The 14,179-nt window shown below is 37.2% G+C and overlaps 2 protein-coding genes across 2 annotated transcripts in view; both read left to right on the top strand.

The window, feature by feature from the left end:
* The window catches only part of LOC135214186 (nephrin-like), a 137,297-nt gene extending 126,075 nt beyond the window's left edge, over positions 1-11,222 (top strand). Inside the window, exons 13-25 of the mRNA XM_064248255.1 lie at positions 3,185-3,297; positions 3,729-3,831; positions 4,601-4,703; positions 5,158-5,327; positions 5,835-5,980; positions 6,777-6,965; positions 7,382-7,491; positions 7,706-7,870; positions 8,706-8,819; positions 9,252-9,399; positions 9,987-10,142; positions 10,537-10,664; positions 10,779-11,222. Of these exons, the coding sequence (XP_064104325.1) occupies positions 3,185-3,297; positions 3,729-3,831; positions 4,601-4,703; positions 5,158-5,327; positions 5,835-5,980; positions 6,777-6,965; positions 7,382-7,491; positions 7,706-7,870; positions 8,706-8,819; positions 9,252-9,399; positions 9,987-10,142; positions 10,537-10,664; positions 10,779-11,222 (2,089 nt within the window). The remainder of the gene's footprint in view (positions 1-3,184; positions 3,298-3,728; positions 3,832-4,600; positions 4,704-5,157; positions 5,328-5,834; positions 5,981-6,776; positions 6,966-7,381; positions 7,492-7,705; positions 7,871-8,705; positions 8,820-9,251; positions 9,400-9,986; positions 10,143-10,536; positions 10,665-10,778) is intronic.
* Positions 11,223-11,343: 121 nt separating this feature from the next.
* The window catches only part of LOC135214185 (serine/arginine repetitive matrix protein 2-like), an 11,048-nt gene continuing 8,212 nt past the window's right edge, over positions 11,344-14,179 (top strand). The window contains exons 1-2 of the mRNA XM_064248254.1: positions 11,344-11,753; positions 12,069-12,298. Of these exons, the coding sequence (XP_064104324.1) occupies positions 11,344-11,753; positions 12,069-12,298 (640 nt within the window). The remainder of the gene's footprint in view (positions 11,754-12,068; positions 12,299-14,179) is intronic.

Genomic DNA, 14,179 nt, shown 5'->3' with positions numbered 1-14,179 from the left:
AAGTACAGGACTTCACCAAAATTTCAAGAAACACCTACCTATACAAAAGAAGAGCAAGACTAACACCAATATAGGTTAAAATACAGTGAGGCAAACCAGCTGCCCAACCTATTGCTCATGAACAATTTTACAGATTGGACGTTGGGTATTATATATATATATATATATTATATATTACACATACACATACATACATACATACATACATACATATATATATATACAATAAAGATAAATGCCACGAAGGAAAAATAAACGAAGGAGTCGCGAGATCTTTTCGGCTGAAAAGCCCTTTACTGTAAAGGGCTTTTTCAGCCGAAAGATCTCGCAGACTCCTTCGTTTATTTTCCTTCGTGGCATTTATCTTTATTTATGGATTTATCACGTTCCTAACTTTCGTGATTCTGTTATACATATATATATATACATACATACACATGGCATTACCTATGTATAATACGTGAATGCGTGCATGTTTGTGTGTGTGCGTATGTTCATACAACATTCATTTATAGCCTAGGGCGGTAAAAGTCCCACGCCCCCTGCCCCAACAACAACCACAACAAAAACTAGCCATCACTTATTAAACAAAAAAAAAAAGCTAAAGTAAGGGCTTCTGTATTCAGTGCCAGCGGAGGGAAAACATTTCCATCTATCACCAAGACGTTACGAGAGTCTTCGAAAACATTTCTCCCCTCCCTTCGGGAGAACATCCTCGTCTCTCTGCTGACCAAATAAAAAGTAAAATCAATTCCTTTTGAAATTGATTTTGCAAGTGAGCAGAGGAATACTAATCCCGTGTGAAGATCTCGCATATAAATACCCGATGATAAAGTATAAAGTGTCAGCATAAATTATTTCTTGAAATAGGACAAAAAATCCAGAAGACTGTACGGTTTTTTCGCTTTGGAATATACTTGCAATATAATAATAATAATAATAATAATAATAATAATAATAATAATAATAATAATAATAATAATAATAATAATAATAATTGTTGTTGTTTGGGAAAGACTCTATCGCTAGAGGATATATAATGTTCTAAGGGGTGTATAGTAAAAAAAAATGAATAAATAAAAAATGTTCGAAAGCTTTAAAGGGTTTTTAAATTATACACGAACTCGCAACATTTTTTTATTATTGTGGACCTCTTATAATAATAATAATAATAATAATAATAATAATAATAATAATAATAATAATATAATAATAATAATAATAATAATAATAATAATAAATTTCATTTCTGCTCAAGGCCATAAACATGAACTATACAAAGTAGAGACAATAACTTATCACAATCTAGATACATAAGATAACATGGTACAGTGTTGTTAAATGTGAAAAATCCACAGGGATTTAGAAAAATTCTAAATCCTGTTTAATTTTTGGGTTTGGGTGAAACTGTTTATTATTATAACTATTTTTTCGTCACATATATAGATATCGTGGATTGTCTTGTATGTACCGTGTATATAACCTTGAGCTGATATTGTTATTATTATTATTATTATTATTATTATTATTGATTATTATTATTATTATTATTAGTTATTGTTGTTGTTGTTGTTGTTGTTGTTGTTGTTGTTGTTGTTGTTGTTAAGAAATTCACAGCTTCGTGAAAACAAATTGTTAAAAAAATATCCGCAATTATATATAAAAATATATTTCTATGGAAAAATATAAAACAAAGACTTTCGAACACCTGAACGGTGTTCCTCATCAGTGTAACGTTACACTGATGAGGAACACCGTTCAGGTGTTCGAAAGTCTTTGTTTTATATTTTTCCATAGAAATATATTTTTATATATAATTGTGGATATTTTATAGCATTATTATTATTTATTATTATTATTATTATTTTGTTTTTTTATTTTTTTGCTCTATCACAGTCCTCCAATTTGACTGGGTGGTATTTATAGTGTGGGGTTCCGGGTTGCATCCTGCCTCCTTAGGAGTCCATCATTTTCTTATCTATGTGTGCCGTTTTATTATTATTATTATTATTATTATTATTATTATTATTATTATTATTATTATTATTATTATTATTATTATTATTATTATATTATTATTATTATTATTATTATTATTCTTATTATTATTATTATTACCAAGAATTTTCATGATATCGTGATAAACTGTTATGCAATAAAAATTCAAAATCATATAAATGAATCGTATTGACATGCAATTCATTTATATAATTGTGTGTTATTTTTGTTAAAGAATATTACCTATCGATTTCTGTCTTAAATTTTCACTATTTAATAAGAATCAAATTTTTTTTTTTTATTATTATTGTTTATTATTATTATTATTGATTTATTATTTATTATTATTATTATTAATTATTTAACTGGTCACTTAAAGCTGATTATCATAATCCATTCAACCTTCTCTTATTAGCAAGGAGATAATAATTATACTTCGTTATCGTCATCATGTATTTGTTTCGAGCTGTTTTCGCTTACTCGAGGAGTAAACCTACAAATTACTTTGTTGTTGCTCTTGTTGGGGGTGTAGGAAAGGTCTATGGAAAATCCTAAAAAGATCTGAAAAAGGAATTTTAGAATAGAATATTTATGATTTATTCATTAGAATGAAAATGTAAAAAATAAATAATGTGCATGATAAACGGCACAGAACAAGTAAGTCTAATAAAATGTAGCGTATTTGATTTAATTTCCGTTGGTGAAACAACGTGATATTTGACCGTAGATTTTAGTACGCGTTCCGAGTAAGCTGGGGGTCGGATCACGCCTGGTTTTTTTCCTCTTTGTTTCATTATAGACGGGACTGGAAGAATGATCTTTAACTATTTATTATAAATAACTAATTGCATCATTCGCTGACTTTCTCTGGCGAGAATAAGGGTAAAAAATAATAGAAATAAACAGCAATTTCATCGTTAAGGGAATTAAATATTTTTCATTCTAATTTCAATATCCACTTCGGGGGTCAATTATTATTCCATGCTTGTGAAAGTGTAAGTAATTATGTAGCTTTATCTACTTAAACGAAATATTTTCTGTAAGTATTAGTGTCTGGATATCTTCTGAACGTGATTTTAAATAGATTTTTTCAATGTCCTTTGGTAAACGTTTTAGTCTGTATCCCCTTTCTGTATTCCGTCACGTATAGCCTCTTCTTTTCTTCTTCTTCTCTTCCTCTGTGAAGATCCGTGCTGGAAGTCAGGGCCCTAATTGAGGACAATCAACGGACGTACATCTGTGACGCCACGAACGGTCTGGGCGTTACCGTAACGACCAACGTTACTCTCAACGTGTTACGTAAGTAATCCTGGAAAGATGGTCTCTGAAATTCACCTTCTCAACGAATCTGCCTGGAAAGATTGACTGGAACGTCTGCTGACTGGAATGTCTAATGAGTGGAGTGTCTGCAGAATGAATGTCTACTGACTGAAATGTTTACTGACTGGAATGTTTATTGACTGGAATGTCCACTGAATGGAATGTCTGCTGACTGAGATGTCTACTGACTGGACTGGAATGTCTACTGACTGGAATGTTTTTTGACTGGAATGTCGTCTGACTGGAATGTTTATTGACTGGAATGTCTTCTGACTGGAATGTTTATTGACTGGAATGTCTGCTGACTGGAATGTTTACTGACTGGAATGTCTTCTGACTGGAATGTCTTCTGACTGGAACGTCTACTGACCGGAATGTCTACTGACTAGAATGGCTTGTCCTTTTTCCAGATGAACCTGTATGGAAAGACGTGCCCAGCGGGGTAGTGGAGGTCAGGGAGAAAGATGACCTTCTCCTCAAGGCAGTAGCCGATGCCAACCCACCTCCTGTGACGTGAGTTCCTTTTTCGAAGTCGAGGCTTTGAAATAGTTGTAATATTTGCTTTTCAACAGAGATCCCTCACGTTAAAAATTGATCCCTGATCCCCTTTCATCTGCCGAGAGCAACCAGACTCGCTGAACAGCAGCATCAATATGCGGTCAATTTGCCTCGCTGTCGAACTTTATTCCTCGTGGAACTGAAATTTCGAAATTCAAGCAGAGATGCAATGCATTACTATCCTAATGTTATCCTTGCATTTTAATGATTAACCTACATTCTTATCTATTTATTAATTAATTTTTTAAATTTTTTTTGTTTTTAATAAGTGATCTCTTCTTTCTTTATCCCCCTTTAGCTTCTCTTACTTCTCTTTAATGAAAATCAAAATATTCCTTGGATGCTTGAATTTCAAGTTGATAGCCCCTGCAGGGTTCATCCGAATAATAATAATAATAATAATAATAATAATAATAATAATAGTGATGAATTTTCTTTGGATTCTGTGTTTACCATATTATATTATTTTATATTAATAATTTCTTTGAGTTTCTGTGAACGTCTGCAATATAGTTTCTTTCTTATTTCTACGTACATAACATACATACATACATAAATTTAATCTGATTCCTACAGAACCTGACCATATCTGACAAAGGTTTTATGAGATTAAATATAAACAACATATATATTATATATATATATATATATATATATATATATATATATATATATATAATATATAATTATAGAATAACCTTCCCTCTTCCTTCGCACTGTCCAGTTACAATGGGGGTGGAGAGGGCCCTGTCCTAATTCAGGAGGGACCAGGAGGAGGGTGGGGGCCTGTTGGAGATGAAGAGGGTACACCGCCAGGAGGCAGGGGGGTTACTCCGTGACCGCCGAAAGTCCCAGGGGCGTCGTCAACGCCTCCTTTGTCATCAACGCTCCTCTGTAAAGTTTAGGCTTCTCTCTCTCTCTCTCTCTCTCTCTCTCTCTCTCTCTCTCTCTCTCTCTCTGAAGCGTAGACAGATGCCAGATAAATAGACCAAGTTATTGGGACTATTTTTTGTTCTTAGACCCAGATGTCTTTCCGATTAAAAAAACATACATATTTTAATTATCATTACGTTTACATTTCCTAAAATTTTAGCATCATCATATATACATATTCTAAAGTATCATTATGTTCACATTTCCCCCTAAAAGCATCATTATGTTTACGTTCCTAAAAGCATTATGGTTTACATTTCCTAAACGCATCATCATGTTTACATATCCTAAAAGCATGATTATGCTCACATTTCCTAAAAGCATGACTGTGTTTACATTTCCTAAAAGCATGATGATGATTCTTCTTCTTCTCCTGCCTCCCACAAGACGGACCGGAGAGCATCATGGCGCCGAAGAGGTCACGGTATAGACGAAGATGGTTCGACCGTCATCACCTGCTCCGCCATCGGGAACCCCACGCCGAATATCACCTGGTTCACCCAGGATAACGACTCTAGGTGAGATTTCAACCGTGCGTGATTAGTTTAAAGATTCAGAATTGGATTGTGTTATCTCGAGTGACTTTTATTTAGGGTGATTAATGTGATTGGATTTTGCTAGAGTGATTGAAATTGGGTTTGGCTTTCTGGATTGTTTGATTATGTATGTATGTGTATGCCTGATAACATATCTGTATTATATGAAATATATTTACATAACATATACATATATATATATATAAAAATATTACTTATGAAATATATATGTATATATGTATATATATATATATATATATATATATATATATATATATATATATATGTGTGTGTGTGTGTATACATACATACATACATACATACATACATACATACATACATACATACATACATACATACATACATCGTATATCATATTACTCTTGAGTTTCATTTCCCTTTCGGAATCACCATACACTCATTACCACTTCCTCAGTTTAAATTAGCTTGTAAAAGAACGTTAATCATTCTCTGAATCTTTCTCTGAAGCATCCGCGAGGTGTTGTCTTGGGGCGTAAGCGAAGCTCGACTTCTGATCGACTTCGTCACCAGAGCTGACACTGGGTTCTACAAGTGCCTGGCTTCGAACGTAGTAGAGACCGCTAGGCCGATCAAGACTGCTGTGGTCGTTACTCGTAAGTCTAAATTACATTTTACTTGTGTATGTGTATGTCGTGTATGTATGATTGCAAACAAAAGCGCGTGTGTGTATGAGAGAGAGAGAGAGAGAGAGAGATGAGAGAGAGAGAGAGAGAGCTTGCATCCGAGTGGGTCGAGACTGCTAGACCTATCACAACTGCTGCACTCGTCACTAGTCATTTTAACATTCCATTTTCACGTGTGCATGTGTATATTTGTGTGCCTTTGTGTATAGTGCACTATAACGAAAAGTGTATATGTCTGTCTTTGTATATATGCACATTAACGAAAAGTGTATGTCTACTGAGACTGCTAGGCCTATGTAAACAGCTGTGATAGTAAATCGTATAACTTTAGTAATACATTTTACGTGTGCTTATGCATATGTTGTCTATGTATATATGCTCATAAACAAAAGATTGCATATGTGTGTGTTTCTCTGGTGTATATATGCGCATTAAAACAAAAGATTGTACAGTGTGTGCATGTGTGTGTGAGCTCTTGCTTCCAGTATCATGGAGACTGCTAGATGTATATTATATGAACAGTTCTGATCGTTACGCATAAGTTTTAAAAATACATTATACGTGTTTGTATCTATTTCTGCGTGTATACACACACACACACACACACACACACACACACCACACACATATATGTATATATATATATATATATATATATATGTATATATATATATATATATATGTATATATATATATTCCCAAGAGTGTATGCGTGTGTTTGTGTAAGATCATGCAAGAGTTTATGTAACGAAAAACTCCCTCCCAGAGGCACCAGAACCGCTGGAAGAGGTAGCCTCCAGAGAGGACGCCCCGAGCAGGCCGTGGGCAAAGGTGGGCGGAACGGGACGCCTAGAGTGCTTCGTGAAGGCGGCGCCCGCGCCCAATTTTCGGTGGACCATCAATGAAGACAGGGTCCTGTTCAAACAGTCGGAAATACTTCGTCAGGGGACCACATGTAAGCTGATTCGAAATCTTCGTTGCTGACAATAATAATAACGCTTTCAAAATTTTACCTCATAAATATTTTGAAGTCCAGAGTCCTGGAATGTTACATTTGTGTAACTCCAGCTAGACTCCTGGAATGTCGTGATTGTATAACTCTATCCAGAGTCCTAGCATATCAAGCTTATATAACTCATACCAGTCCTGGAATATCACATTATAACTCCTTCCAGAGTCCTGGAGTGTCACATTTGTGTAACTCCTTCCTGAGTCCTGGAGTGTTATCTTTATGTAACCCCTTCCTTAGTCCTGGAATGTTACCTTTTTTCAAAGTCCAGGAATGTTACATTTGTGTAACGCCTTCCAGAGTCCTGGAATGTTAGCTACTTTCAAAGTCCTGGAATGTCACATTTGTGTAACTCCTCTTAGATTCCTGGAATATTAAGTCCTTTCAAAGTTCTGGAATGTCACATTTGTGTACCTCCTCCCAGAGTCCTGGAATGTTAACTCTTTTCAAACTCCTGGAATGTCACATCTGTGTAACTCCCCCCAGAGTCTTGGAATGTTAACTCCTTTTTAAGCCCTGGAATGTCACATATCAGTAACTTCTCCCGAGTCCTGGAATGTCACATTTATTGAACTCCTTCCAGAGTCCTGGAATTTTAATTCCTTTCAAAGTCCTGGAATATCACATTTATGTAACTCCTTCCAGAGTCCTGGAATATCATGTTGATGTACCTTCCTCTCTCACAGCTAATGGACGGTTTGGCAGAGTGGTCTTCAGTCTTGGAGATCAGGAGCGTTACTTCGAGAGACTATACGACTTATACCTGCACGGCGTCGAATTATAAGGGAGCTTATACCTCCAACCACACCCTGGGCCCCCCAATCCCCCCACACCAGCCTTATAACATCAGCGTGAGTAACCCTATGTTTATTAACCTAGTCATTTATTTCTCTGTTTTTTTTATAAGTTGTAACTTCTTTCTTCATTTCCCATTACCTTTCCAGTGAACCCCATAATATTCTTTAGAAGCTTGAATTTCAAGGCAATAGCCCCTTTGGTGGGCTTGTTCCATACGAATAGGATTCATCTTCTTAAAGATAATAATAGTAATAATTTCAGTGTTAGAAGTTTCACGTCCCGGGATTTCGTAATTGTGATTCTCTAACTACTAGACGCTTTCCAATCTCTAGATCGTATTCCAGATACAGTCATCGTATGTTAAGGATGTTGCTTAGTATCTAAAACTGTCATCTTGAAGCTAGCTTTGATTTTTGATAGTATGGAAACACTGATATAGTATTTTCGCTAACTCGGGGAGTAAGCCTACACTTTACTTTGTTGAGTTATTAAATTGATGAATTTCAGGACAGGATATTTATGATTTATTTATTAGAATGAAAATGTAAAGAATACATCATGTGTATATTAAACAGCACAAAAAAATATATTTCTAATAAAATATAGCATATATATCTTAATTTTCGTTGGTGAAACAAGGCTCTATTTGACCGTAGATTTTGGCAGGTTTTAATTGAGGTTTAGTCAAATAATAATAATAATAATAAAAAAATAAATAAAACATTCTTTTAAAGGAATTAAGAAACTCAAGAAGAAAAAATCGGTTTTTTTAATCAAAAAATATTTCAGTGACATACTTTAATGTTACCATACCAATGCTATGAAGTCTCATTTAAATGCTAACCTTACCATTTGAAATGTGATTAACTTCGGTACCCCCTCCAACAGGTAGCCAGTGTCATAGGCAGCACAGCCATCCTTACCTGGATTCCACCTAGCCACGGGACCACGCCTTCGGGATACACAATTCGTTATCGACCACTGCATGATGAGGAATACTTAGTAAGTATATGTCAATATATATATATAATATATATATATTAAATATACAGTATATCTATATATAATATAGATATATATACTATTATATCTAATCTATATATATATATATATAATGTGTTTGTGTGTGCGCGCGTGTGTGTGTGTACATGACAGCCCAGTGGTAAAGATAGTCACTGAAGTCGGAGCTTCTCACACTGTCAGGAGTTCGAATCTCCAGGTGACAGAACACTGATCAATTATGATTTCCCTTTCGTGAAATTTTCGAGGTAGAGCGAATCGGAAATTAAACGATCTTTGTAGCTTAATGTATATATATATATATATATATATATATATATATATATATATATATATATATATATATACATATATATATGTGTGTGTGTGTGTGTGTGTGTGTGTCTAATCCATTATTGGACTTTCTTCCTCCAGCGTCAAAAATGTCGCAGGGCGCGGAACGACAACTGTCAAAATCCAAGGACTGTCTCCCGGAGCCACGTACGAGTTTGCAGTCCAAGACTTACAAACTCCCAGGGCACTTCAGACTTTACGTCTCCCTCAACAAAAGTCGCCATACCAGGTAGGGCGATTTTTTTGTTCTCAGTTGGTGGTTAAGTTTAATGAAGACTGCAAACGAGTTTTAACTGAGGTTGTGGACATGCAAGGAATTATTTTAATGTTATCATTGGTCTTGGCAAACGTTGTCAATATAATAATAATAATAATAATAATAATAATAATAATAATAACAATAATATAATAATAATAAGTTCCGGAAATTGAAAACTAGTTCTGATTTGAACTCAACAAGTATATTAAAATTAAATCTGAAACATAGCTAGTTAAATAGTTCTTCTCACTTCCGATCTCAAAACCAGGGGCATTCCTCATTGACGTGTATTATGAATCACTAATGATAATACGTTCCTGAAGCTGAAAACTAATTTTGATGTGAGCTCAACTGGTACTTTAAAAATTTTAAAAAGGTGAAACAATATAAATAATTAAACAGTTGTTTTCTGCTGCCATCCGGTCTAAAAACCAGAAACATGTCTCATTTACGTGTATTACGATTCCCTGGCCCCTTGCATTGTAGAAATTGCAATTAACAAATATTTTTAAAAACTAAATAAAAGCATCTCATGACACGCACACTTTTCTACTCAGGCGTGGTGGAAGAAGTCGCGAGCAGCAGCAGTCAGCCTCGCGTGCCGCGGCTGACTCTATTACTGATGTCCTTGACTGGGGCTGCTCTGTTGGTCTTGAATATATCCATCATTATTTGCTTCATCAGACGCTTCGCTTTGAGCAGGAATACCCCAGGTACTGTTTTTGGGTCATTCACTTTTCATAAAACGTATACCCCAGAGACTGTTCTTGGGTCCTTTTCTTTTCATATTGATACACCCCTGGGACTGCTTTTGGGTCCTTCAATTTTCATACAATGTAGTATACCCCAGGGAGTGCTCTTGACTCCATCCCTTTTCATAATATGTATACCACTGGGACTGCTTTTGGGTCCTCCACTTTTCATAATATGTAGCTATACCACAGGGAGTGAATTTGGGTCACTCACTTTTCGTAAGTTGTATACCCCAGGGACTGCTTTTGGCTCCTTTATTCTTCCTAAAATGAAAATAGCGGTACTAAGTACCGATAACATTGAATAAAATAGAATATAATCTAATTTCCTATATCTTCTCGTCCTTTTCAACAGCTTCGTCTTACAAAACCGCTATTTCCGAGACATATACACCTGCGTCGACACCTGCCATGATCACAGATGACGACGAGGAGGAGAAAACTGGCGGGCCTGAGATTGTCACCTCCACTTCGCAATACCAGGTATTTAGATATCCATTCAGAAACTTCAAAACAGCTCCAGTAAAATAAATATTGAAGCAAATACTAGATGATCTAATTATGGCTCTCTCAGTGACTCCTTTTTCTTGCCCTCAGCTCACTAGGCAGTCATCCATAAGGAAAGAAGATAGGGGCAGCCCAGGGATAACTAAAATAATCCACCACTACAACACAGACATCGTCGAGACATCTAAACCTCAGGACGGCCTACAGCCAACGATCCTAATCCCGTCTCCCAGTTCGTCACCATCGACAGTCCCACAACCAGAGCAAAAGTGCCTTAATGAACGCGGTCTGAATTTACGAAGCCACGGACCTTCAAACCCAAAGACTGAACCAGCAAAGTACAATGACTTCGTCACGGATGATGGACGCCATTTGGACGACAACATCGCAAAGCGCACGAAGGCCGATGCCCAAGACATCCCAGACGTATGCCCCAAAAGCTCAGGCTCAGGCGGGTCCTCTTCCTTTCGCCAGAGAGCCAGGAAGGTCCTTGCCAGGAGGATGACGAGGGTGTCTTTATGCGTCACACCATAGCAATACTTCCTATGTCAACTTTCCTGATCATGGGCACGGCATAGGGAGGCAAACACCAGTAGGCCTACGTCGTCAGGGTAGTCTTAGTCCCACTCCAGTGGGCCTGCGAAGGCATGGCAGCATGAGTCCTACGCCGAGAAGCTTACGCAACAAGGATCGCATGAGTCCTACCCCGCGATGGGACTTCGTAGGCAAGGCAGCCTCAGCCCAACTCCTTCTTTGCCTCCCATTCTTTCATCGCCAAATATCCACAGGAATCCATTCTGATCATTCTCAGGAACGCGCGTTCTTCTCCATCGACATTCTGCCCAAATACGTCCCTCACGCTGTGCTTGCTTCAGGGACATTTGCATCCTGGGCTTCCAGGGTGCTTACACCATCGCGGATACCATCATCATCATCATCATCATCACCACGGCATCGAAAAACAACAACAGGAACACCATCACCAAAATCCAGAACAACAGGGGCGCCTGGAATTTCACCAAGGTCTGCCGCTGCAGGAGACAGAGCGAGGGGCCACGCAGTACCGTGAGTCAGAGCCCAGAGAGTTTCACCAAGTTCACCAAGCAGGTCCTTACTGCCACCAGGGGCAACACGGAAACCATCAACAAACAGCTTCAAATCAAATGCACTTTCAAGGGTACCAGGGGAGACCTTACCCACAGCAGAATACCAACCACAACGTCCCTCTTACGAGCTCGTCGTACGGGTACCCATCTTCCGAGTACCACTTACCAGCGCAGCATCCTCAGTTTCATTACCATCACCCTGTAGAAGAGTCGCCACGTTTAGAACACCCTGTGAAAGTTGGAAGTGAAACCTCCTCCTCCTCTCCTAACACAGGACACAGCCCCGTTCCCCATACACAGAGGGAGTAGTACCATGCACGATACCCTTTGCGGAAGAGGCTTGGCGCGGAGGATACCCGCAGCATCCCACGACAGAGCAGCACCAGCTGCAGTGCATTAGGGAGGAGCCAAGCAATGATCCCGCAGGAGTGGATGGCAAATCCTGCACGGCAGAAACCGCCTGTGACGTAGATGGGAGAAGGATGCATGACCAAACTTCTGAAGGTAAGTCAGAATCCTGAGATAAATTGGAATAGACAGAAACACGAAAGTGGGGAATGGTTTGGTGATGACCTTTCACAAATATATATTATTAGAGTAAATTAGATATTAGGGATGTACGATTTGAAGTAAGCTTTCCATAGGTGGGACAACATGGAGTTTATTGTCAGATTGAAATTTTTAAAACAGCTTTTATGAATGAAGAGTTTATGCATTACCATTCATAATCTGACACATTTGTTGTCTAAAACACTAAAACTGAATAAGGATTTCGCCATATTATTTTTTTTCGGATGCAGTTAATGGCGAGAATCTGTAAAAAAATATAATAATAATTCCCCAATCACAAAATGACTTTCTCATTTTTGTACCGCATCATAAAGTACCAACATAGATTTTATTGAAGATAATTTTAACTACACTGTGTGTGTTCGTATGGATGAAATATATACTTCTATTTTAAGTGTGGTTTTCATTTCCTGCCGTTCTGAAAATGGAAAAAAATTCTTTAATAACCTAAATGTTCTGTAGTTATTATTAGTAAATATAAGCTGAGTGATGATTTGAAGATCTCTTAAGGAAATTGGAAAATGTTGACGATACAATTATATATATATATATATATATATATATATATATATATATATATATATAATATATATATATATATAATATATATATATATTGTACTTCTCATTCCTGATTCCATTCCAACGAAACGAAAGAACGTTGTCAAAATTCCTGCATAACACTGGAAGAAAAAAACAAACGAATGGAACGAACGAAGTCAAAACATAAAAAATCGTCTGGAATGATAAAGAGACCCTTCTCTAAGCATTCATCTCCATTCCCGAAACGTCAGTCACCTGCCTGATTCCCGAATTCCTAAATATTCTTAACGAAAGAGATTCGTTTCAGAAACTCTTCGTTGGTGTAAAGCTGTCTTGTAAAATAGATTCTAGGTCCGGGAGAAGGAGATCTCTTTTTTGATTTACGTAGCGTCCGGCATGGAAAGGGTCAATATATAATATATATTTAAGAGAGACACCACTACTGTTATAGAGATAGACAAACAACTACTATTAGAAACAGAGAGAGAAGGAGAACCACTACGTTAGAGGAGAGACAGAAGGACTGAGAGAGAGAGAGAGAAGAGAGAGAGAGAGAGAGAGAGAGAGAGAGAGAGAGAACCATTGCTGTTGCAGAAGAGAGAGTGAGAGAGAGGCCCATTGCTGTTACAAAGAGAGTGAGAGCCACTAATGTTACAGAGAGAGAGAGTAAGTAACCGAAACACTACTACGTTAGCCAGAGTGAATAAAAAGAGACCCACTCTCGTTAGATAGAGAGAGAGAGAGAGAGAACCACCACTATTAGAAAGAGTGAGTGAGAGAGAAAGAGAAGAAACCACCACTGTTAGAAAGAGTGAGAGAGAGAGAGAACCACCACTGTTAGAAAGAGTGAGTGAGAGAGAGAGAAAGAGAGAATTCCCCTTTCTAGAGGCACTGCCATCAAACCAGATAAGCTTAGCACCACCGTCACGTCCGCCGCTGCAGAAACGAATGTTGACAGATCCGATAATTCAAGTCGAGAAACAGAAGAATTGTGGATTACATCCTCGCTGATTTACAGACAGACAGACAGACGGACAAAGAAGCATAAGAACTGGCCATTAATAAGCTCTCTCTCTCTCTCTCTCTCTCTCTCTCTCTCTCTCTCTTTCTCTCTCTCTCTCTCTCAAGCTATAAAGTTGGTCATTAGGCCGAAGTAACACTTAAGCACGCGCTCTGACACTTTGCATCCAATTTTCTTGCAACTAACAACTTTAGCTTTGTTTGATGTGACCGAAATTAATTTTCCAAACTAAAGTACCGTTGGGAGGTTGTC

This window comes from Macrobrachium nipponense, chromosome 45 (assembly GCF_015104395.2).
Source record: "Macrobrachium nipponense isolate FS-2020 chromosome 45, ASM1510439v2, whole genome shotgun sequence".
Classification (NCBI taxonomy): Eukaryota; Metazoa; Arthropoda; class Malacostraca; order Decapoda; family Palaemonidae; genus Macrobrachium; species Macrobrachium nipponense.
The sequence above is the reverse complement of the archived record's forward strand: the minus strand, read 5'-3'. Positions and strand labels throughout refer to the sequence as shown.